Source organism: Monodelphis domestica, chromosome 6, assembly GCF_027887165.1.
Source record: "Monodelphis domestica isolate mMonDom1 chromosome 6, mMonDom1.pri, whole genome shotgun sequence".
NCBI classification, from domain to species: Eukaryota; Metazoa; Chordata; class Mammalia; order Didelphimorphia; family Didelphidae; genus Monodelphis; species Monodelphis domestica.
This window is the reverse complement of record NC_077232.1, coordinates 73,680,610-73,705,416: the sequence shown is the minus strand read 5'-3', so window position 1 is coordinate 73,705,416 and position 24,807 is coordinate 73,680,610. Positions and strand designations below refer to the sequence as shown.

The following is a 24,807-nucleotide window of genomic DNA, read 5'->3' as shown; positions in this document are numbered from 1 at the left end:
AGAACAATATATTTGATAAACCTTACAAAGGGCTGTATACATGTTAGGGATTACTACTACTACTACTACTACTACTACTACTACTACTACTACTACTACTACTTAAGGCAATGATGCATAGTGGATAGAGAGCTGACCTTGGAGCAAGAAATCCCGTATTAAAGTCCTCTAATATGTACCAGATGTGTGAACCCTGCAAATGACAATCATTCTTTCTTTTTTCTTTTTTAAAACCTTATCTTCCATCTTAGAATCAATACTAAGTACTAGTTCTAAGCTGAAAAAATGGGAAGGGCTAAACAAATGGAGTTAAATGACTTGCCCAGGGTCACACAGCTAAAGAGTGTCAGAAGCCATATTTGAACCCAGGATTTCAGACTGCAGACTTGACTCCCTATCCACTGAGTCACCTAGCTGCCCCTAGATCACTTAGGATTCAATGTTGCCAGGGAACTCTCCAAGATGATGCAGTTGGCAGAAAAGGTACCAATCTTCATTGGTAGATGGAATTTCCTCATCTGGGACTTCCCTATGCCTATGAAACCACAGGTTCAGACCCAAACCCCCTTTATCATTACCAGGAGGCTTTGAGCAGGTTAGTTAGAGAAGAAGATTCAGTTCAATTCAACACAGATATGAATGCCTCTTCTATGTGTAAATCTGAACTAGGCAAAATAGGAATGGGCTGGGGAAGAGAAACAAGATTTTTGTCCCAATTGAACTCACAATCCAAAATGCATCAGGCTTACAAATGAAGGAGGAACAGGTGGCTTTTGAGTTGAGTTTGAATTATAAATGGGAATTCAGCAGAGGAAGAGAGTAGGAAGGATATTTCTAGGCTTAGGAAAAATCTGAAGCAAAAGTATTCATTCATTCATTCATTCCAGACACATTTATTTTATTTTTTAAACCCACACCTCATGTCATAGTAATTATTATTAAGGAATATATAGCCTATGTGTCAGGGTACCTTAGTTTGCTTTGCCTAAAACACAAGTTATATGTAGGGATGTAGGAGGAACTAAGAATGAAAGAGATAGGAAAGTTTCACATTGTGAAGGGCTTGGAATACCAAGCAGAGTACTTAAAGCTTTACTTATGAGGCAAGAAGGAGCTCCTAAATAATCTTGAGGAAAGGAGTGACAGAACTAGATCTATACACATAAAGGTTTTTCCAGTAGAAGTATGAAGGCTGGACTGCAGCAGGAAAGAGATTAAGTATGAAGGCTCAGGAGAGGGGTTGTGTCCATAGTCCAAAAGGTGGGAATGAGATATTGGAGTAAGGTATTATTAGTTGGAATGGAGAGAAGGGGAGAGATGAGGCATGTTCCAGAAGTGGAATTAACAACACTAGATAACTGTACATGAGAGATGAGGGATAGATTGTCCTAGGATTACAAAATTGGGAGACAGGGTGAATGTGGGAGACCCAGACAGAAATAATAAAGTCAGGAGGAGCAAGAGAGAGGATAGCTGAGGTCTGGAAACAGGTTTCTGAATCATCTGCAGAGAGGTAAGAAATAAAATCTTGGGAATTAATGTTATTGCCAAGGAGGAAGTTGTAGACCCAGAGCATCAGAGGAAAGAAGTGGAAACAGAAGTTTATTGCTTAGGGATCAAGGAAGTGAACTAGGTGTCTTAAAACTGAGGGAGATAAGAACATCCAGGAGGAGAGAGTTGGACAGCAGTGCTAAAGTTGTAGCAAGTTCAAGAGGGATGAAGGCTCAGCAAAGATGACTGAATATGGCAACCAAGAGGTCATGGGTAACCTTGGAATAGAATGGTGGATAGCAAAGACAGGTTGCAAAGGGTTAAGGAAAGTGAATGCTGAGGTTATGTTTAAGCTACCTTTTCTGGAATTTTACCAGCAAAGCAGTAGCAATAAATAGGAAGGTAGCTAAGTGGACTAGAAGAGATTGAGCTAGTAGCAGAGGAGAGAAAAAAGAGGTACACAAGACCAGGGACAATTCGAGGAGTAAACTCCTACTAGAGGAAATGGGAGAGAATGATATCATAGAGGAATTAACCTAAGAGAGGATCATTTGTGACCACTGAAAGGAAGGAGGATAATAGTGATGGATTCTGAGAAATGGAGGTGAAATTTGAGGAATGGAGGAGTTAAATGATCTTGCAAAGCAAGAGGAAGCTAGAAGGGACCTGCAAGGCTATCTAGTCCAAACTATAGTTGACCAGAAAACTACATTCTTGAAAATCAATAATTCAGTCTCTGTCTAAAGACCTCCAGGAAAGAGGAACCCATTGCTTCCAGACCTCTTCCCTGCCATGCCTGACCCCCACTATGAAAGACAGAGCCAAGGAGCACAATGCAACTGAAGACCTTTATTTGTATTTGCTCTAAGGAAAGGAAACAGGGGAGGTGATGAAAAGAGTAGCAATCATCAATAGGTGACTTCTTCTTCTTGAGGTTGTGACTGCAGCTCACTCATCTGTTGGCCTGCCAACTGTACCAGACGAAGGAGGAAGGCACTGGCTGGCCCATCCAGCTGGGTTTCATTGCTCTTCTCACTGGCCCTTGCCCTTCTTCGGCTATCTGCCTCATCCCGGCAGGCTGGTTCCATCATACAGTTCTCTGTGCAATTAGAAATGAGGAAGGTAAGTTGGCTTAGATTCTGAAATATTGCATGAATTAGTATGAATTAATAAGGCGTAATTGAAGATAGAGCAAAAGAGGGAAGTGAGAAGAATAGCCAAAAATATCTATGGTATATAAGTGGAATGGAATGTTACTGGACCATAAGAAATAATAAATTAGAAAAATTCAGAGCAACTTATAAGAGATGACTTATACAAACTGTTACAGAATGAAGAAAGCATAACCCAGAGAATAATACACAGAATGACTGCAACGCTGAAACTAGAACCAACAACAACAACAAAAAAAAAACACCTGAAAGCCGCATAACTCTCATGATTTAGCTTGGCCCAGAGTAAAGAAAATGCACTTTTCCCTTTTCTTTGGAGAGGCAGGCAACCATGAATGTGGAATATTCCATATACAGTACTGTCAGACTCAGTGGTTTGGTTTTGCTAGACCACTTTTTCCTTTATTGTGGTTTTTAGAAAGAATGACTTTCTGGGTAGGGGAGGGAAGAGGGAGATATTCAGGAATGAATAAGATGTAAAAACAAATTATATAGATTAATTTTTTTTAGTAAAATAAGTGAGATGTGAACACATATATCCAGCTACCATTTGAGTGTGTATCCCCTCCTCTAGTCCGGTATACTCTTTGAGAGACAATGTGGTGTGATAAATACAGTGCTGAATTGGAAGTCAGGCAAGATAGGTTCAACTTCTGCCTCTAACACTTACTAGCTATATGGCCCTGGAAAAGTCATTTAACATCTTTGGACCTCAATTTCCTCATCTGTAAACTGAGAGTAGTATCTTTAATCCCTATCTCATAGTGCTGTTGGGAGGCTAAAATGAGATACTATATTTAGAACTGTAAGTGCCATAAAAATAATTCAACATTGTTCCTCTTAATCTTAGCTCCCACCCAGCACTATTAACTCTTTTCTTATTCTGCATGGTTGCATATACTGTGCCTATGTACAATGCCCAATTTTGTCTCCATTTATCCCCTAGCCCCTGAACAGTTCCCTTCCCACATACACTGCTGGTCTCTACATACATCACCTCCATATTCACTGTTTCCCTGTCCCTTTGTGCCCCACACTGTTCTTTGCAAAGATCCTTACTCCCCAAATCCTCATTACCATCATTGCAGCAGATTCCAGGAGCAGCACAGCGTCCTCCATTCCCACAGGGTTTCTGGCCAGACTGGCATGGGGAAGGCAGGTAGCTCTCTTCTTGGCACCTCAGGCTCTCAGCAGTGCCCATGTAGCAACCTAGCTCTTCGCCACAGCAGATGCTGGGTCCAAAGCAGCGTCCTTTGCTCCCAGGACCACAGGGGAGGCACTGTGGTGAGAAAACATAGGGGTGAATGTCAGGAGTTAAGAGTTGGCAGCTTAGAGTCCCAGAGAAGTTATAAGGGCAGGAGAGCAGGGGCTAAAATGAGAAATTCCTTACAAGGAATAGCTCTTGACTATTGCTCTGAAGGCTGGAGAGTAGACACTGGAACCTAAAGTCTGCTCTGGGTTAGCAGTCACAATCTGATTTCCCTAACCAATTGACTTCCCATTCACAACTTGGACCCTCAGTGGCCTCCTGATCCCAGACACATATTCTTAAACCTCCAGGGGTATATCCCTTATGCCCACCTGTCTTCTCTGCCTCCTTCTCTTTTTCTCCTTTGTCCTTTTCTTTTTGCCTTTATCCTCCCTCCTTTCTCCTTCTCTCCCTTTCTGCCCTTCCCCTTCCCCTCTTTCTCTGTTCCTCTTTCCTCCTTCTTCTTTTTCCTTCATTGCTTTCTTTCCCTAGCCTTCTGTGTTTTCCTAGAGACTGCCCATTGCTATGAGTTCTGTGCCTACACCTGTTCAGCTGCCTGGACTCTAGTTTGGGAACCTTGTTATTTACTTGGTCAGTTGACTTACCTGCCTCCATTCTGGTCAGGAAAGTCTGCCTTTCTGACCTCATTTCTCAGCCTAAGATTAAGTTGCCCAGTCTTCTACTTTCTATCTCTCTCATCTCCCAAAGTCTTGGACTTTCCCACCTAAAAGATGGGTGGGTTGGAGAAATAGCAGCTGCTTAGCTTGTCTCACCCAGTTGCTGGCCAGGGTCCTGAAGCAAAAAAATCTTAGTATTTCAAAGGACACCACAAAGAAACTGGTTCTCTCTCTATGGCAACTCAGAAAGATGATCAGGGAAGGCCAGAGGTACCAGGCTAACTGAAGGAACTGAGATACCTAATTTTGAGGAGGATAGGGTAGAAAATAAGATCAAATTTTTCCCAGCTCCCCTGAAAATATAGTGAAGAGGTGAGAAATGCAATAGGTTGTAATAAAGTGAGGTATCTAGCAGAAAAGAAGGTCTACTAGCCTTCTACTTAATTAGAGGAAAGAGTAGTAGGAAAAGATCCCCTATTTGCACTAAAACCAACATAATGCTAAAAGACCTAAGGAAATAGTCCAACACTTTGGATGGAGCTCTATAAAAGATCTATTGGGAGGACATAAACAATGCTTGGAGGGGCTGTAATAAGTGGAATAATTCCAACAGATCCCCAAGGAGATCACAGATACTTTGAAGGAAATCTAGCCAAACTGCCTTTCAGGAAGCAAAATTATGAGAACTGGCAATGCTTTCTTGAGGGACCTTCAATTATAAGAATACATTAATTCCCTTCTCACTCTTCTTTGCCCATCTGATTGCTGGTGCCCTGGAGTTGATTCATGGACTCAAATGGAAGGAAGTTGCCAAATCCTGACTTTTGAGCCCTAGCCCTTTGGGAATAGAGGATTTCTGAAGAGCCAACCACCTACTTCTCCCTCTAGGGCTAGATTTTACAGGCAAAGACCCTGGGAAGCCCAAGGAGCTTTCTCCCTGGGGAAGAGAATCCCTCAAAGATTACTCTATCTGGGACTCAAGGAACCCATTTCACTACTCTAACATGGCTTAACACTGCACAGCATTCCCCCCCCCCAAAAAAAAACAACCTCTCTGCCTTCTCTTGCTCTGGTCTGGCTCTTGGACTCACTCTTGCCTTCTTTCAGTACCTCATTGTATCAAGATGCTTCCTTCTTCCTTGCCTTGCTTGCTTTTATCTCTGCTTCTCTTGGTTGATTTCCTTCTCTCGTTGCCTCTGTCTCTTCATCTATCTCTCTGTCTCTTATTGACTTCTTTCTCTGTCTCCCACTTCTCCTTTTGTCTTCTTTGCCTCACACAATCTTTTTGCTTCCCTCTTTTTATTCTATTCTTCCTCTCCCTTCCAAGTGTCCCTTCCTCTGCCTCATCTGTTTCTCTGCTAGCCTCTCTCTGCCTCTGCCCTCTCTCTCTGCTCACCTTCCTTTTCTCTGCCTGCCTACCTCCCTCTCCCATCTCTTTTTATCTTCCATCTTCTGCTTTTCTTTTCTTCCTTATGTTTCTCCCCACTCTCGTTACTTGAGGTTCTTCATTCTGAATTTCCTAGCCACCCACCACTATTATCTTTGCCTTACCCCTCTTTTTATGTGTACCCCTCTTGTTATGGGACCTCCCACCTTTTCAGGGCACTGCATTCAGCACCCCTGATGGGCCAGCCAGGCTCCTCCACAAAGTCTCTCCTTAGACCTAAGCAAGTCTCAATGCTGCCACACCCTCCCGATCAGCGGCCCTGACCTGTCTGGCCATACCTGTCTTAGCTCTGTGTCAGCCAGGCCACGCTTGCCTCCTCTTGGACAATTCTGGAAGTAGCAGGCAGAGGTGAAAGCAAGGAGGCAGAAGAAACAGGCCGGCAGAGCAGTGCCTGGCATCTTGGCAGCTGGTTCTGGCTGTGGCCGCTGGGCTTCACGGAGCTGTCTCTGGTTCTGATTTCAGGACTTTCCTCCGCTTATTTATACCCCAGTGTCTCCCCTTTGAGACAGCCATGACAACGCAGCCTCCCCTGGCTCTCCCCTCCCCCTCTCCATTCTCTCTCCTGTACCTCCCAAGTGCCTCTCCAGGAACCCCAGGCAGGCGAGCAAGCAGAGAGTTCCATCCTGGTGATTCAAGGCTCAGGCTCAGAGCCTGCCTTGTGCCTGCTGCTGTGCGTGGCCAGTGCACGTGAAGGCACCTGTACACAACGTATGTCTGTTGGCCACCTAGGTGTGTGCAGATGTCCGAGCTTCTGCTTCTTCAGAGTGGACATGAAGCCTCTAATGGCCCAGCTCTGGGTGTGTGTGCCTGCCTGCATGTGTCTAAGTGGCACGTTGTCCTTTGCTACTTGTGAATTGTGACAGAAAAATCTTTTGATGTGCTGGGAAGGGGGGGGGGGTATCCAGATCTCCCTGAGATTACATCTCTGAGTATGTATTTGGCAGAATTCTCTGCATTCCTGGAGCTGTCTCTCCAAGAGGGAATGGCAGGGCCTAAGCCAATTTGAGAGAGGACTATTCTTTGGACATCCTTCCTGCTCTGCCTTCTCAATGTTTATTCTGTACCCCAAGGGTTAAGGAGAGCCCTGGAGAACAAAGCTTTCTTCTCATCACAAACTGATGCCCCTGAGGGAGGGGGACTCTGGGATAGCATTCCAGATGTCCAGAAGCAAGATGGGCTTAGCTGAGAAGGGGCACAAGTTATTGGGTGTGGATGATAGGCCACAGAAAGAAACAACCAGCCCCAAAGGTGACAGCTACAGTATTGCACTCCATGTCCATATTCCTATTTCTTGGGAAGGTTCTGGGAGTGAGAAACAGGTCTGAGGGAGACCTTCAGTCTCTATTCCAGGAGCTCAGGACATTTCACACTACTGGGTTATGTGTATTTTTCTTCTTAATATGCAAAAAATAATCATAATAAGAAAATGCTTAGCTTGGGAATCTCCTTTTGTCTCTAATTCCAGGTTGTGCTTCAAAGAAAGCTTTTCCTAGAGCTCATTTGCCCTTTTTTCCCTCCCCTTTTGACTTCAGGAAATATGATAAGGATGGAGGGCCAGATCCAGTTTCTCTATTCCCAACCAGGCTGAAAGCTGAAGACTCCTAGGTCAGATACTTAGAATAAAATTCAAAGTCCTTGTGCCTTTTACATCGATTCTTGGACTAATCTAAATATCTAATTTATTCTGCTCAATGGATTCTCCATCCTTTGCTTTCTCTTTCTCTTCAGGCCTTGCCTCCTCATTCTTCCCTCTTCAACTTTAATTCAACATAACTCAACATGACATGGGAAAAGGACAAAAACTACTGGGAAAACTTAAAAACAATTTGGGAGAGATTAGATTTCCAGTAGATATTTGGCTTGAATGCAAAAGGTCACATCAATAAAAATATTAGAGAAGACTTGACAGATATAAGGTATGAAGAGAAATATGGGAATATTTCCATGAACAGAGTGAAGTAGAGTGAAATAAGGTAAGTCAAAGGGACATCGTGGCAGCTAGGTCATGTGGGAGATAGAGTATTGGACTTGGAATCAGCAAGACTTATTTTTATGAGTTCAAATCCAGCCTCAGAGACTTACTAGTTGTTTGACCCTGGATATGCCATTTAAATCTGTTTGTCTCAGTTTCCTCATCTGCAAAATGAGCTGAAGAAATAAATGGCAAACCTCTCCAATATCTTTGCCAGGAAAATCCCAAATGGGTTCAGGAAGAGTCAGACATGATTGAAATGACTGAGCAATACAACAAAGTAATAGAGTATGAGGACAGAAGGAAAAAAGAGAAGAGAGCCCAGAATACATCCCTGGGGCATTTCTCCATTTACAAATTTTGGTATAGATGATGAGCTAATAAAGGAGCCTGGAAAGGGTTAGAAATGTAGGAAAGCTAACATGGTAAAAAAATTTCATAAGAAATAAGGAAAGAAAGAGGATACTGACGATGGGAGCAGTTAATTGTGTCAAACCATGCAGAGAAGTCCAGAATGATCATGACTGAAGGGGGAAAAAGGTTATTTGACTGTTGAGACATCATCCAGAGTTTAGTTGAGTGATTGAGATCAGAAGCAATTTTGGCAGGATTGAAAAATGAAAGAAAGTGGAGATATGAATTTACATAATTTTTTTCTTGGAGTTTGTTAAAAAGTGAAAAAGAGAAATAGAACAATAGCTTGAAAGGATGGTAGGGTCAAATGAAAGTTATCTCTGAATGGCAGAAATTCTGCCATCTTTCATCTTACAGATGAAGAAATTGTTGCACAGTTCCATTCTAACCTAGTTCTCCACAAAAGCATCTTCATGATTTAATTAAGCTAAGCTTGTCATATGGGTTCTCATTTTCAATTTTCAACTTCAAAAGAAGACTAATTTAAAATAGAGGTAGATCTTCTCCAAGACTGCTACTTCAAGATGGAGTTAGTATTATTTATCTTCAATGTACTGATGGGATATTGAAGTGAATATTCTACAAGCAGTTCAAGCAACTATTGTCTTCCCATTCACATTTTCCACTTGCTTTTTCACCAGTATATGAAAGATAAGAGAGTTTGGGGAAGAAGGGGAAGTGGAGAGTGAGGAAAGAACTGAAAGAGTTCCTTGGGCTAACTGACAGCTTTACTGACCCACCAGCTCTCAGCCTCCAGTCCTGGCCACTGGGGAGGCCTGGGAACATGGCATTAACATGCAGTAGGGAATCATGGGTCTAATGAGTGCATGGGCATGGCCAGGGATGAGAATAAAGGGATGGAGAAGGAGGGGAAGTGGAGGGGGGATGCCTCCAGGGGCTTCAGTTGTCTTGAAGCCCAAACGTGCCTAACAGGAAAGTGAGAAAGAAGGGGATGTAATCAGGCCATCAGGGGAGACCCAGGAGGAAAGAAAGAGACCCACCAACCCCTTCTGGCCTCCCCCAGGCAACTTTCACTGAAACAGCAATGGGAAGGCCTGGGAACTACAGGGAGGAGGGGAGGAGAGGACTTCTTTCCCCTTCCATCTAAAAAGTTCAAGAATGAGCTTGGGTTTTCAAGTCCCAAGAGGTGTCTCCTCTCCTCCTAGAACCTTCTCACACATGGCCCTGATCCTGCTCAGCTTCTTTTCCATCATTCCCAGGAGTCCAAACTGCCCCCTTCTCTTTTTTTCCTATATATTTTATAGTTTCCTATACTGGACATCCCAGGGAAAACCAATGCCCATTGTCCCCACACCCAACCTATAGGGCCTAAGAGACAGAGCTTGTCTCTAAATACCTGAACCCTGGATTCTCCTGCCAGGATAAGCTTCCCAGCCTTAGCAGGTCAGGAAATAAGTTCCTTCCTACACAGTACCAGGCAGCCCCTGGTCTCTGCCACTCTGATCTTCCAAGCTGACCCAGAATATCAAAGCTGGAAGGGGCCTGAGAAATCATCTAGCCCAGCTTGATCACACAAAACAAGGCACAGGAGACCTAGAGAGGGCCATGGGCTTACCCAAAGGCTCACAGCAGAGCCAAGACTAGCAGGAGAAAGGTCTCCTGACTCCCAGCTTAGTGCTTCTTCCAGTGCACCATCCCACCATCTTCCTATTTAGAAAGGTCAGAGTGAGCTCAGACAGCAGAGATGAAGGTGGGGGCCAGGTCTGAGCCCCTCTAGGTAACCTGGGACAGAGCTTTCTGAAGGATGGTCTCTTACTCTATTTCCCTCCCAGTTAGAACTCCCTTGTCTTATCTTGTGGGAACCATTGATCAGGATCTCCTGCAGACCAACAGCTGATGAACACCCACCTGGACTAATAAGACCAAAGAGATTCATGGTTTTTTTTAGCTCTCCTGCCCAGGTAGTAGATCTGATTTTACCAGGAGGGGGAATGATGGGAAATCCTGGTGCAGGAAGGAGAATCCTGGATTGCAGCTCAACAGACTGGAGAGTCTGGATTCTGGATGTGAAGAAGGACTGTGTGACCTTGGCCAAGTCATTGTCTTTCCTCTAAACCTCACTTTTCTGGGAAAATAAGAAGAAATTTTTAAAAATTCAGATGAGGAGTTTAACTAAAGGGCCCCTCTCTATTGTGAATTTGAAGGTTCTGGGCTAGGATAGTGGTACTAGTCTGGGGATTCCCCATCCCAAGCCTATGAAGGTCTCTCCCTGGGGTGTGGTCAGAGGCATTCTCTTCTTAACTGTCCCCTGGCCCTGGTCTTCCACTGGTCTATGCCTCCCTGTTCAGCTTCTAGGCAAACAACTCAAGCCCTGAAAGCTCATTCCCACTCAGTCCCCAGCCTTGTCTCTGAGAAGGGATAGTTAAACCTTTGGTCAGATTCCTCTCATGAGGGCTTCCTCCTCCTCCTCCTCTTCCTCCTCCTCCTCCTCCTCCTTTTTCTTCTTCTTCTCCTCCTCCTCCTCCTCCTCCCTTAGTGCCCAGAGCCTGACCTCAGGGGAAAGGGGGGCTTGTCTGGGGATGGAAGCTTCTCAGAGAGGCAGCCTTACTCCTTTGGCCATAGCCAGGTGTGGGCTCTGGATTTTAACTCCTGAGCCCCAAACCGGGGTGGACCTAAGCTCAGAGAGGGGAGGGGGCAGGAGAGCCAGGTCAGTGTGGTGTAATGGACCCAATTCTCTGTCTTTCTTTGATTACCTGAGTCACGTTGGACCAATAGCTTTGAACCTGTTTCCTGTAAGTTGTGAAGTGAGAGGAGGCTGCACTCAAGGAGCTCTAAGGCTCCTACAACTTGAAATCTCTGTTGCTATCATCTGGTTGGGTCAGAATAGACCCTTCCTCCACAGACCCCTTTACATGGAGGATTCAGGGATTCTTCACTAATTTCCAACAAAGCAGGTGGCCATCCTCAAGCTGTGACACAGGGACTTATGAGACCCCAGAGTTTGGGTCTAACCTATCCCATCTCTCCTCTCCCTCCCAAGTGCCCAGTCCTAGGGGTGCCCATGTGGGAAGTGTAGGTGTGGGGCTGGCTGGAGTTTCCGTCTTTTCTCCACACCTTGGGGGAAAATGGAGGAGGTGAAGATGATTTAGGGAAACATGAGAGGCTTCCTGAGGTCTTGGGGTGAGGACTGGAAGGCCAGAGGAGCCTGGCTTATCCCCCCACTTCACCCTAAAGAGGAGAATAAGGAAGGAAATGGGCAGCTAAGATCTGACCTCTGCAACAGGGAAGTGATGGAGAGGGCTGAGAAGGCTCACTCAACCTCCTGAGAAGGAAACAAGCAGAAGGGCCAGTAAGAAATGAAAAGAAGGGAGACAGGAAGAGAATTATGCACAAATTGGCCAGTGTTTACCCCTCCCCATGTCTGGCTCTTCATTATTGTATCCTGATGCAGATTAGTGTCTGGCTGTGTCTGGAATATTAAGAGGGGAATGATGGGTCTGTGCTAGCCCCTTGAGGGCCCCCAAAGGTTAATGGAAACACTGGGTGAGTTAGCATTGAGGAAGGCACTACCCCACATCACTTAGTGCAATCAAGCCCCAGGAAGCAGGTGGGGGCTCCCTTGGGCAGACCCAGCTCTCAGAGATATAGGGGCCCAGGATCTGTACTTTTTTGGTAGGTTAAAGGGTGTCATTAGTTCTAGAACAGGGGAAAGACAGGAGATAAGCTCCTGGTGTACCAACAAAGAAGAACAATCTGTCTTGGACTTCTTGGTCCTTCCAGATTCAGGTCTGTTCCTGAAGAATGAAAAGAGGGAGTTTGACCATTGCCAATGCACCAAGTATCCCCACCTCATCTGAGCCCTGGGCAGTGGGTCACAGTCTCCCTGGCCAGGATTCCAGGTCCTGCTCCCTCTGCTACTAAAACTCAGTTGCCTCTTTCTTCTGTCCTAAGTATGAAGCCCAACGGTTCCTCAGGTCCTGCTCTGATCCTCTTCCTTCTTACCTCTGTATGCAATTGTACATCCTGCCCTCACCTGAGGAAGCCATAGCTCTCTGTGCTCATCTGGCTTTAGATTGGTGTGGTCCAGTCCCTTCTTGAGAGAGCCCATTTTCACTTTGTCTTTGCAGAACAGAAAAGGGAGAAATTGTACGTAATTGTGACAGGTAATAAATAAATAATGGTCCAGGTAAGTAGTAAAGAAAAGCTGAGCTAGGGAAGTGCCAGTGAGAACAGAGAGAAAGAAATAGGCAAGAGAGATGCTTCAGAAGATTAATAGACAGGACCTGGGACCAAGCCTGACTTAGAAGAAGAGATACCTCAAGTTGGAGAAAAGAATGAACAATTGCATTCCCATCTAACAGTTAATGAAACTTAAGTCATGGCAGGGGAAGGACATTCAGGACAGGGAAAGGATATTCATCAAGGATACAGCATTGATTCAGCTGAACACTGCTTCCCAATGTTGGTCATGCTGCTGGTCTGCCAGTCTGAAGAAATCAGGTGGCAATTTCTGACTCCTGCTCCACTGACTTTTTTACTCAGACATCTAGGAAGTTATGTCAAAGGGTCAAGTCTGGATGAGGGTTTCAATGCTGTTTAAATACATCTTGTTTATCGAAAATAGGGTAGAATCTTTGGAAAAGCTAGTTCTGCCCACATGGTTGGGACTTTGGAAGCTATTTCTTCTACCATATTACCATTGTGAGCATGTGTGTGTGTGTGTGTGTGTGTGTGTGTGTGTGTGCAATCTGTTCAATGCCATTATATCTGGAATCTGGAATCTACACCTCCTTTGACTCTGCCTATATGTCAGCATTCAAACACTCTCCTATGTCTACTCCAGTTTGGCCTCATGCATATTTGACTAGCATGTTATCTAAGCCTCCAAATTGATTTTGGATTTTTAAAAATTTTGGACAGAGGTCAAAGGACAGAGCCTTTTGGAATTCCACTAAATATCTAATTTTCAGGTTCATCAGATCATGGGATCCCAAATTGAGAGCTAGAAGAGAACTTAGAAGCTATCAAGTCCAAATTCTTTCCCCAACTTTGCAGATCAGGAGACTGAGGCACAGGGAGATAAAGTAATTTAGAATCAACTTTGACCCATTAATTCTTCCTCTTTAGATCTGGAGGTTGAAATATAGGAATGCTTGAGATGGAGAAAAAGCAGGTCAGACGGGATCAAGAGGAAGAGAAATGTGTACAAGAGAGGGGAGAGGAAACTCAGAAAAACTGAAGGTGTGTTATAGGTATCTGCTCCAATTACTGACCTCCTTGGCATCCCTTAAGTGTCAAATAAAATCCTGCCCTCTATAGTAAGCTTTCTTTAACCCTTCCTAATTTCAGTGCTTTCCTTATTTTAATTATTTCCTATTTATTCTAAAGATAGCTTGCTTTGTATATCTTTCATTGCATGTTGTCTCCCCCATTAGACTGTGAGCTCCTTGAGAGCAGGAATGTCTTTTGCCTCTTTTTATATCCCCAGAACTTAGCACAGTGCCTGAATCAATAAACATTTATTGATTTATTGTATGAAGGTAGAAGATCTATGGGGCTGAAAGGGTATGGAAAAGTGACACCAAAAGGAAGGGAAAACTGAAATCACAAGATAGTTTCTACTTAGTTCCTAAGAAGTCAAACTTGCCCCAAACAGCCTGAGCCATAGGTAGTAATTTGGGTGGTGGGGGATTCTTAAGACCTGCTAAATGCCTAACCCAATTACTGCCCAAACAAACCCTATCACAATGGATATTTCAATGCAGCACAATACTGTAGGCAGGAAGCCAGAGACAGCTATCAAAGCCAGCTCAGGCAAACAGTGGGGTAGCTAACACCTGGAGAATGAGATTGCATTGTCTCCAGACCTAATTCCAACTAGTCCAACATAAGAGAATAACATTTACCATTGAGGGTGAGAGCAAAGCAAAATGGCGGCTGTCAGCCTGAATTATGAATTCAGGCCAACAGCCCGATTCCACTTCTGATTACAGCACAGCCTCAAGGATGCAAAGGCCCCTGCTCCTACTGATAACCCAAATATCAAAGCTACAGAACTATAACTAACCCTTACCCACTCCTCCAGCAGACTTGGGCATAGGATGCTTTGATATAGGTATGGATTTTCTGGCAAATAATATGATAAAAGCATGGACATTCTGTTTTCTCCTAGACTCTATGACTTTGCTCATGCCAGTTTCCATACCCATGAATAAACTTCCCTCAACCACATCTTATCTTTTTCTTCTTTTTGGAAACTCTCACTAGCTTGCCCTAATCACACCCCCCCCCCAATACACGTAATGGATATGAGCTCTCCCTCTTCAAAATGTTTTGTCTGAGGTCTATATTTTGTACTTACCCCATTTTCTTTTTTGTTTGGTTTTTTTAATTGAATAAATTCTTTTTATTATAAACATGGTTAATATCAACATGTTTGCTGGAAGGCTAAAGTGGGAGACAAGCAAGAATTAGCTGACAGAACAGTTGGCCCATATGTGAATGGTTGTAGACTGCACAACTAAACCAGATGCAGTCCTGAAAGAGCAAGGAGATTTAGATTTTTGTTTCTCAAAAAGATTGCTGGTACTGAAAAAGTTCAGGAATTGGAAGAACACAAACTAGATGGGGAGGTGTTAGCCCCCAAACCAAAGGGCCAAAGCTTTAAAAGGAAAAGATCCTCCCCAAATATCTGTGGTCAGACTAAACCCAGAAATATCTGAAAAACAAATCAAATAATATTATAGGGTATTTGGAGGGTCTGAGAATATTGAACTTCATATGAATATGAAATTGCATGAAAGAAGAGGATTCCATTTTTATCCCATGTACAGATAAAGAACCAGTAGAGAGAGTCTTAGAAATCTAATACTATCAAATTGGTTCTGGCAAGTGTGTAATCAAAGATGCCCAGCCCTTCTCCAATCCATTCTCAGCAGAGCTGTTGTTAAAGCAACAATAGCAACAGCAGAAAGGATGTAGGGAGTGTTATAGCTGGAGGACAAGGTGCTATGAAAGACTATGGCTGAAGTCAGAGCCAAAACTGGAACCAAGGATTAAATAACTATTACGGCGAGCAATTGGCAGAATGTCTGGAACATAGTAGGTGCTTAATAAATGCTTTTTGACCTAACTGGATCAATGATATGGAAATTATACTCCTCACACACCTACTTCTCACACACCTTGTAAGTGTGTCCTGGTTCCCATTCCTCTGATGGGATGGTAGAGGTCCTCTCAGAATCTCTATTTAATGAGGATGCTCAGGTCAGCTATCTCAACATTTCTTACTAGACTGCACTTCTCTGGACTTCTCCAGCATGTCACCCCCCCCAATACACACACACACACACACACACACACACACACACACACAAGTTGGGTACCTTCTTCCTTCCCAACTCCTCCCCTTAATATGCCGTCAACTCCTTTTTATATGTTTTCTTCTCCATTCGAATGTTAGCTCCTTAAGGGCAGGGAATATCTCTCTTCTTGTGTGTGTCTGTATTCCCAGTCTTAGCCCAAAGTATGCATTTAATAAATACTTGATGATTGGTTGATTTATGGTAGTGATTTTTTAAAAACTGTGATGTCAATGATTATACTGGGTGTAATTATGGAAACTTTGACATATAAACATAGACATGCAGACTACTATGGTCAGCAGGTCAAAAACAGCAAAGTTTCCTGAGAGGATGAAGCACCCAGATAATCATCAGCCTCCTCAACTCCCACAACTTTAACCTGTGCTCCATCCCAGCCATACCCATGGATCACAGCCCCTTGAACTCATCATCACCCACAGATATTCTACCTCTAAGACCAGAACTCTGGCATTTCTCTATCTGACCATGAAGTGATGCCCATCCAACTCTTCCTGTGCTTTGTTCCCACCTATGCCTTGCTAGGTCTAGTCTCCAACCTCATGACAACCTTTGGTATTGCCCAGTCTCAACTGGATCCTCATTGCTGCACTCCAAACCTCTTATTCTTCCCTGACTGACTCTCCCACTCCTCACAGGATTTGTTTCAAATTTCTTTTCACCTCAAGCCTCCTATGCCACCCCCTACACTGCATCATGGCAAAGAATTTCATTTCATACTTAACTGAAAGAAATCACAAGCTCCTGCGCCCCATATCCTATTCTCCACTTCAAATGAAAATGCTGATTCTTCTACAAGCATCTCAGACTCAATATTTCCAAAACTGAGTTTGTCTTTTATCCCATCCCATCCCCAATCTAACACTCTATTTCTATTGGGGGCAGTGTTATTCTTCTAGTCACTCAGGTTCACAACCTAGGAGTCTTACCATATCTTCTAACACCTCTATTTCTGTTTCTTCTAGTCATTCAGGTTTACATTGTAGGAGACTTTCTCACTCTTCATTCTCACCTACTCCACACACACATCCAATCTTGCTGATTGAATATATCAAGTTTTAGACTTGATTGTGAATTCTGCCTTCACAAATTCTCTCATATCTTTCTATTTTCCTCCATTTAGACCAGTCTAGTCCAGACCCCCACCTTTTCTCACTTGGACTTTTCTAGGATCCTCTCAATTACTCTTTCTGAATCCAGCCTCTCCCCTCTCCAATTCATTTTCTACAGAGCTACCAAACTGTCACAATGAGTCACAGATCTGACTACGTCACTCTGTGCCTTGAGGATAAAACACAAGTTTTTGTGTTAAGCATTTGCTTTTAAAGGAAGTCTTGAGGAGTTTTCCCACAATCCTACAATTAGGTGTGAAGTAGTTCTTTAATTAGCTTGAGAGGGTTATAGAGAGAGGGCAGCTAACTGACACAGTGGATAGAGCACCGGGCTTGGAATCAGGAAGACTTGTCTTCATGAGTTTAAATCCAGACTTAGACAGCTCTGTCTCAGACACTTACTAATGGTGTGACCTTGGGTAAATAATCTAATTTTAACCCTGTTTGCCTCAGTTCCTCATCTATTAAATGAGTGAAAGAGGTAAATGGCAAGTCACTCCAATATCTTTGCTAATAAAACCCCCAAATGGAGTCCCAAAGAATTGGACATGACCAAAATGACTGAACAGTCATTGGATGAAGATAACCAACTCTGCACAGGAAATGATTGGACTGATATCTACATCCCTTGAATCTAGGTAAAAAAAAAATCAATCAACCAGCAGATAGTGTGTCAGTTCTAGTCCGAAGTAGAGGAAGAATCTGGCCCCTGAGAAAAAGTCCTTCTTGGATGTGTGGGGGAAAGGGTAGAAGAGAATCTCTCCCCCACCCCATTAGTCATGTCACTTTGAGTCAGTACTACTTGACCAATGGGAGACATCAAAGCCACCAGAGGTCAGAGACATGAATACAGAGAGAGGCTCTAGGAAGGAATAAGGGGGGAGGGAGAAGAGAGGGACAGCCATCTGGCACCAGAGAAGGAAGATGGCTATAGATTCAAGTGGAAGCTACCCTGGCCTTTGAAAGTCATGCTATAAAGAGGAACAAGCCCTGGGACCCAGCTGAACAACCTGTCCAGTAGGGACTCTGTGGAGAAAAAAAAGGGCATAAGGACCTTGCAGTACCAAAGCTGGGAATTGCCATAACACAAATATTTAGTACATTTATGCCTTACTACTCCAATTTCTGTTTATGTCTTCTCTTCTTTTTTATTTTTATTTTATTCCAATAACAAATTTCTGCACAAGTTTTCCAAAGTCACACAATTCATGTTGTCTCCCTCCCCTCTTCCAACTGGATCATATTATGTCTTTTCTTTCCACCAATGTGTGTATTAATAGGAGAGTGCTAACTAGGTTTGTGAAGGATGGAGATATTTGTAGCTACTCTTCTATTAAGCTATTTTAGTAACTGTTACTATTATTCATTGGAAGTACATTGATGGGGGTATCCTCCCAAATGCTAGATAGTAACAGCCCTCTAAGAGAATGTACCAGAGGGGGATGCTGCACGTTAAAAGCCCTTCATGATATAGCCCCGTCCTATCTTTCCATTCTAATTTCTTTGGTGCCATCTTCTCTTCTGATAAAACTGAATAAATAAGGTATACTCTGATTCACACCTTGTTCCTCTGGAAGGGGGGCATCTGGAGAAATCCCCTCCTATATTTATTGATGTATCCTGGAGAAATGATCAGTCTGGAGTGCCCTTTGCTTGCAAAGAAAATAGAAAAGCTGGTCCCAACCCTGAATCCACTCCAATTTTTCTTGCTGTCAACGGTTTCTCAGTATAAGTAAAATGACTCAGAAATTGCCGCCCTCACTTCCCTCCTGGACCATTTCTACACATTATCAAATAGACTCTAGGTTGCAGTGACCACTGTGAGGCAGGAGGCCCCACTACTCAGGGTGGATGTGTCCTCCATGTTCCCAGGGGAAGCTGTAGCTGTAGAACAGGTGAGGGCAGAAGCAAAATAAGACAGTGCAGCCGCAGGCAGCCCAAACCATCCCTTTATTAAGGCTTGAAGTTTCAGACAGACAGACAGACAGACAAGAACCTGTTTGTTCTCACCAAAGAATTCCCAGCTCCCCTCCCAACCCAGCCCACCCTCCCCCTGATTTAATGCCACTTTGTTCCCTGGGAGAGATGGTTCCTCCACCATCCAGAGGCCACATGCTCACTTACTTCTGCCAAACTAGGCCACGGGGAACCCCAGCTTTTGTCCCTTTGGAGGAAGGGCCTGACAGAGGAGTCAGCCTGCTCTTGGCTTCTCAGTCAACACAAAGGAAGACTTGCCCAGAACAGATACCTGTGGCAGAGGGGGAGTCTGGAAGGCCCAGGCATGACCCCAGCTGATAAAGGTTTGACTCACAGGGTGCCTGGCCTGGGGAGTGATGGGTGGGGGTGGGGTGGGAGGGTGGCCCCAGCAGTTCACAAACTCCTGCCCTGGAAACATATGGCTTGGCTATCCTATTACTACTTCAGGTGGGGTGCAGAGGGATGGACCAATGTTATCCTCAGTTGGAGCAAAGCCCTTGGAGAGAGAAGACTGGGTTCAAAGTCCAATTCCACCTTGCATACAACGCTAGTCAGTGTAAGAAAGAAATGGTACTACTGGATGATAGGCAAAGCTTTGGGGATAATTACATGAGATCAACTGAATTTTGATGCTATTCATCACATATATGAGGTATATCTGCAAATTTCCATGTCATTTTTCAGGGGCTACAAAATCATTCACAGATCTAAGGAATACCTTGATATCAGAGTACAATATTCTTTGGTATTTCTTTTTTCTCTCCAGCTCACCTATTCCCATGATGGAGCCCATGAAAACAGTAAAGGAAATTGAGCTAAACATATTTATTTAAAAGAAAGACTTGACCAAGTGCCCAGAACCATTGGCAGACAGAAGTAGGGAAACAGAGAATGCCATGAGATACCACTAAAGGAAAGTCAGATCTGACTGCCATGAGTGAGAGTTGTCTTCAGTTATAGAAGCCTTTTCATCCCTCTCTTGGACATCTGGAGGGTCAGAGCAATGACTGCCTGAAATGCTGGTGAGATAAGTGGGACATGTCTAATCAGACACAGAGAAACAATCCAAGTGTGCTTATGATGGGAGTTTGTCAGATCCGGGAGGACTCCAGAGTTGTCTGCCAATTGGTCAAGGACCATCAACAACATCCACGAGGGTTAGGGTGGGGTTGCCACTTGAGCCATGAAGTAAAACTTTTCTCCTACTGGTGTCTTGGGAGTTTTTATGGGAAAGGGAGGAATAAACAATATTCCTCTTTTGTTTTGCTTCTGGGAGTGCTAGTTCCCTTGGGAAGAGGCATACATAAACTGAACCAATGAACATGGTGGCTTGCTAAGGCTGAGCGTTATTGTTGTCGTCTCTACTCTAACAGCAGACAACTTTTGGGAGTCAACACTATGTTCTTTTTTTTTATTTTTAGATTTGTTGCAATAAATGTACCTTGAGTCACCCAAAGCAAGGATGCAGATAAGAATCTTAATAAGGAAATGAGACCCCAGCTATTAGTAAGAGCTTTCTTCAGGTTTGAATAGACTGAGGGAGTGGAGCAAGGTACAAGGGAAATTTGTGATCCATTAATGAAACGTTATAAACAAACAAGTCTTTCACATTTTAAGACCCTGAAGGAGCCTGGAGGCTAAGGGCAGGGCAATAAGGACAATTAGGAATTATCAATTAGGAATCTTACTCAGTCTGAATGAAGATGAAAGTTCTATTTTTAAATTTAGTTTTGTCATGTTTTCTTTCACAACATGACTAATATGGAAATATGTTTTGCGTGATTGCATACATATAGCCTATATCAAATTATGTGCTCACTCAGGTAGGGAGGGAGAGAATTTTGAATTCAAAATTTTAAAAATTAAAAACAAATGTTAAAATTTATTTTTACATGGAATTGGGGGAAATAAAATAATTTTTAAAAAAAGGAATCTCACTCAAAACAATGGAACTGAATTGTATGTTTTCTCTATCTACTCTTTTTTTTAAACTGGAAATTTTTATTTAATCAATTAATTTAGAAAAATTTTCCATGGTTACATGATTCATGTTCTTTCCCTCCCTTCCTCCCTCCCCCATAGTGCAATTCCACTGGGTTTTACACGTGTCATTGTCTTCTATCTACTCTTAATGTTGCGATTAAATGCCTCATCTCATGAAGGTCCATCTTTATTCATATTTGGGGGATGTATGTCATCAACATCTCTGCAGTTCTACCCTTCAATAAGTGGATCAGCTCACATGCTGTGCACAGGTTAGGAAAGAACATTTCACATTTTTTTAAACCCTTACCTTCCATCTTCGAATCAATACTGTATATTGGTTCCAAGGCAGAAGAATGGTTAAGGGCTAGGCAATGGGGATTAAGTGACTTGCCCAGGGCCACCCAGCTAAGAAGAGTCTGAGGTCAGATTTGAAGCCAGGACCTCTCACCTCTAGGCCTGACTCTCAATCCACTGAGCCACTCAGAATGCCCACCCCCCCCCCCATTTCACATTTTAACAATGTTTTTGTAGTGAATTCTTGTTCTGAATTGTGGGAAGTGAAGGTTTGTTATTTATCTTTTTGGTTAAAAGAGAAACATCCAGACATCAAGAGTATCTACTTCCCAAATATAGGAATTCATCCCTAAGATAAGCTACTCTGAAGCACCATATCTTGGAGGAAAGTTTCTGTTCCCACTTCCAGCCCTGCTGGACAGAACACAAGGAATGTCCAAGGAACTGCAAGTCCCTAGTTCTAGGTCTCCAGGACTTTTTCTCCCTTTCTTCTTGCCTATCTGTTTCTAGCTGCCTCTTGCTTCAATGGTATTAAACTTGACTTAGCAACGTTCTTTGGAGAAAGAATGTCATCTACATAGGGCAGCGTTAGGTTTCTTTATAGGACAGAAAGAGGAAAAAAGAATACATCATCAGTCAGCAGCTAGATTAGTAAAATATTCCTCATGTGGTGATGATACTTGCTGAAATTTGCTTTAAAAGTATTTTAATACTTGTGCCGGGGAATGCTCTCCATCTTCAGAGAAAGAACTGTTGAGTCAACTTTCACATCAGTGCTACACTGATGTGATCAGTTTTATTTTGGGTTTTGGTTCTGTTTGAGTGTGCTCTTTACAGCAACATGGAAGTGTATTTGGCATGACAATAAAACAATTTTTAAAAGCACTTTAATTTTTGCATATTGTTCTAAGTATGTTATCTTATTTAATCCGTACAACCATCTTGGCGGTGGGGGGCAGGTGCTATTATTGCCCCTGTTGTCCTAGGGGTGCCAATGTGGGAAGTGTAGGTGTGGAACTGGCTAGAGTTTCAGTATTTTCTCCACACCTTGGAGGAAAATGGAGGAGGTAAAGATGATTTAGGGAAACATGAGGGTCATGGGATATAAAATGAATAATTTTATTATATTAAATTAAAAAGAGTCAAGATTAGAAGGAAAGTAGTGTGGGGGGGACGTTTACATCAAGTTTCTCTGATAAAGGTCTAATTTCTCAAATATATAGAGAACTGAGTCAAATGTATATGAGTATAAATCATTCCCCAACTGGTAAATGGTCAAAGGATACGAAAAGACAGTTTTCAGAAGAAATCAAGGTTATCTATAGTCATATAAAAATCTCCTAAGGCATTCTTTGCCACCAGCAAGGTCCAACTTCACTCACGACTCCAGGGGTTCCCTACAGGTGGCGGCGAATGATCAGTCAAGAAAATAGCAAATGGAAGACAGCTGTATATTTATGGCCATGGGCATGCTTTGTACCTGATAGCTGCTCCGCCATCCCCAGGCTTGGTGTTTATTTTTATACCCATTTTCTTGGCACACAGATACATTACCTAACACATATGTCCAAATGGAAATAATTGGAAAAGTGATACATTAACTTTTAACAAATCACTTGATTAACATTCTATATTCTTGTATTGTGATTACAGATTCTTGACAGCATAAAGGTTTAACACAAGATAAATGATTTTGTCACAGGTAGCTTAATTTTCTCATTACCCTGTGAGAAGTTTTGAGCTTACAATCAAGGAACATTACTTATTGCTTTTAATAAAAGGAAATAATCAATCAAAAAGTTCTTAGACAATTCAACAATCATATCATTGAGGTTGAGGGGTACTGGGAACACAATTCAGATTTAATATTAGACTGATCATTTTTCATGGCTTAGTAGGGAGTTTCTGAGTTACTGGTTTGTGAAATCAAGTCACTGAGGCATGTTGAAGTTTAGTGTACTTGTAGTGTACCTGTAAGTTTTCTATGGGCCTTTATGACTGATTTGTGTGCTGGTTTCATGAGAATAAGTTTCTGTAAGTGGGAAAGTTCTGGGCTTGGCTTGTAGCTGCGGTTTTACTGAGAATTATGTACCTAAGTAGACGTTAACCCATGATAGTCTTTTGGGATTAGGTTTGAGGACCTGATCTTTTGGTGATGTTTTAGAGAATTAGGGTACAGGTATTTTGCTTTTGCATTATTCCTTCTGAGACTAGGGGGAATAATAATCATGTCAATTCCATAGGTAAGGGATATTGATGAGAGAGGTTATGCAAAGGGGACAGAGTGAGCAATCACATCTTGCCAAGGGCCACTCTGTAGCCTCCTTAGCTACCACACATGACTCTGTCAAGGCATCGTGGCCTGATGGCTCCCAGCAATTATTTATTAGAGAAATGCAAATTAAAACAACTCTGAGATACCACCTCATTCATATTAGATTAGCTAAAATGACAAAAGGGAAAATGACAGATGTTGGAGGAAATGTGGCAAAACTGGGATACTAATACATTGTGGGTGGAGTTATGAACTGATCCAGCCATTCTGGAGAGCAATTTAGAATTATGCTCAAAGAGTTATAAAACTGTGTCCCCTTTGAGTCAGCAATACTACTATTAGATATGAATCCCAAAGAGATCAAAGAAAAAGGAAAAGGATTTGTATGTACAAAAATTGTTTATAAGTAGCTATTTTTGCAATAGTCAAGAATTGGAAATTAAAGGGACACTCATCAAATGGGAAATGACTGAACAAGTTGTGGCATATGATTGTGATGGAATGCTCTTGTGCTATAAGAAATGATGAGTAGGATGGTTTCAGAAAAAGCCTAGGAAGACTATATGAATTTATTTAAAGTGAAATGATCAGATCAGAAGAACACTCTATATGGTAATAGTAATATTGTACTATAATCAAAATCTGTGTATGATGTAGCTATTCTGATGAATAAGACTCAAGACAATCCTGAAAGATTGATAAAAGTTGACACCTTCAGAGGTCTATGATAAGAGTTGACACCTTCAGAGGATGAGAAGTGGATTCCACAAACCCTGTGGGCAATTTGGAAGCTGTGATTGGCCCTTCGTGAAGAGGGGAAGGGACAAAAAGTAACTATAAAAAGTCCTGAATTTCCTTGGCTGAGGGTCATCTTCAGAGGTCGTCTTCAGGATGTGATTTGGGACTTGCACCTCAGCATCTACTTGGGACTTTTCTTGGGTGAATGAGTAGCTGGCTTTCCTTTCCTGGCTTCTGGAGAGAGATTAGCTCCAGAGAGACTTTCCTCTCTTGGAGGAGGAGGCCATGTGGTTGGAACACTGGGTCCTACTGTAGAGTGTTAACTCAGTTCTTATAATAAGTGCTTATTGACTGACCCCAAAAAGTGTATGGCAACTGATGAAGAAACAACAAAATTAACCATTTCCTTCTGGTTTTTAGAGGTGGGGGAGAATGACTATGAGTAGGAGTTTTCTAATATACTGTCAGACAGATGTATTGGTTAGCTTTGCTACCCTACATTAATTTTTCTCTCATTTTCTTGCTCTTTGTAACTGGGAATGGCTCTCTAGATGGGGGAAAGAGGAAAAACATATTTGGAAATGATAAGAGACAGAAAAGGGACTGGGTCTGTGATTTCTTTAGTATAGAAAGAACTAGAATGAGGAGACTCCCTCTTCCAATGTAGGTCTTCTCCTGTAATGTATAGTTAGCAAGCTGCCCAGGGGACAGGGATCTTGA

At 42.8% G+C, this 24,807-nt stretch overlaps 1 protein-coding gene and 1 pseudogene across 1 annotated transcript; one reads left to right on the top strand and one right to left on the bottom strand.

Moving 5' to 3' along the window:
* Positions 1–2,320: 2,320 nt before the first annotated feature.
* On the bottom strand, positions 2,321–6,528 carry AVP (arginine vasopressin). Its single transcript, XM_001377131.4, has 3 exons — positions 6,255–6,528; positions 3,741–3,942; positions 2,321–2,590 (listed from the first exon to the last, which is right to left on the bottom strand). Exons 1-3 carry the CDS (start codon positions 6,372–6,374, stop codon positions 2,400–2,402), a joined length of 513 nt encoding a protein of 170 aa, XP_001377168.1. The 5' UTR covers positions 6,375–6,528; the 3' UTR covers positions 2,321–2,399.
* Positions 6,529–12,548: 6,020 nt separating this feature from the next.
* Positions 12,549–15,284, top strand: LOC130455221 (heterogeneous nuclear ribonucleoprotein D-like; annotated as a pseudogene).
* The last annotated feature ends 9,523 nt before the right edge of the window (positions 15,285–24,807 follow it).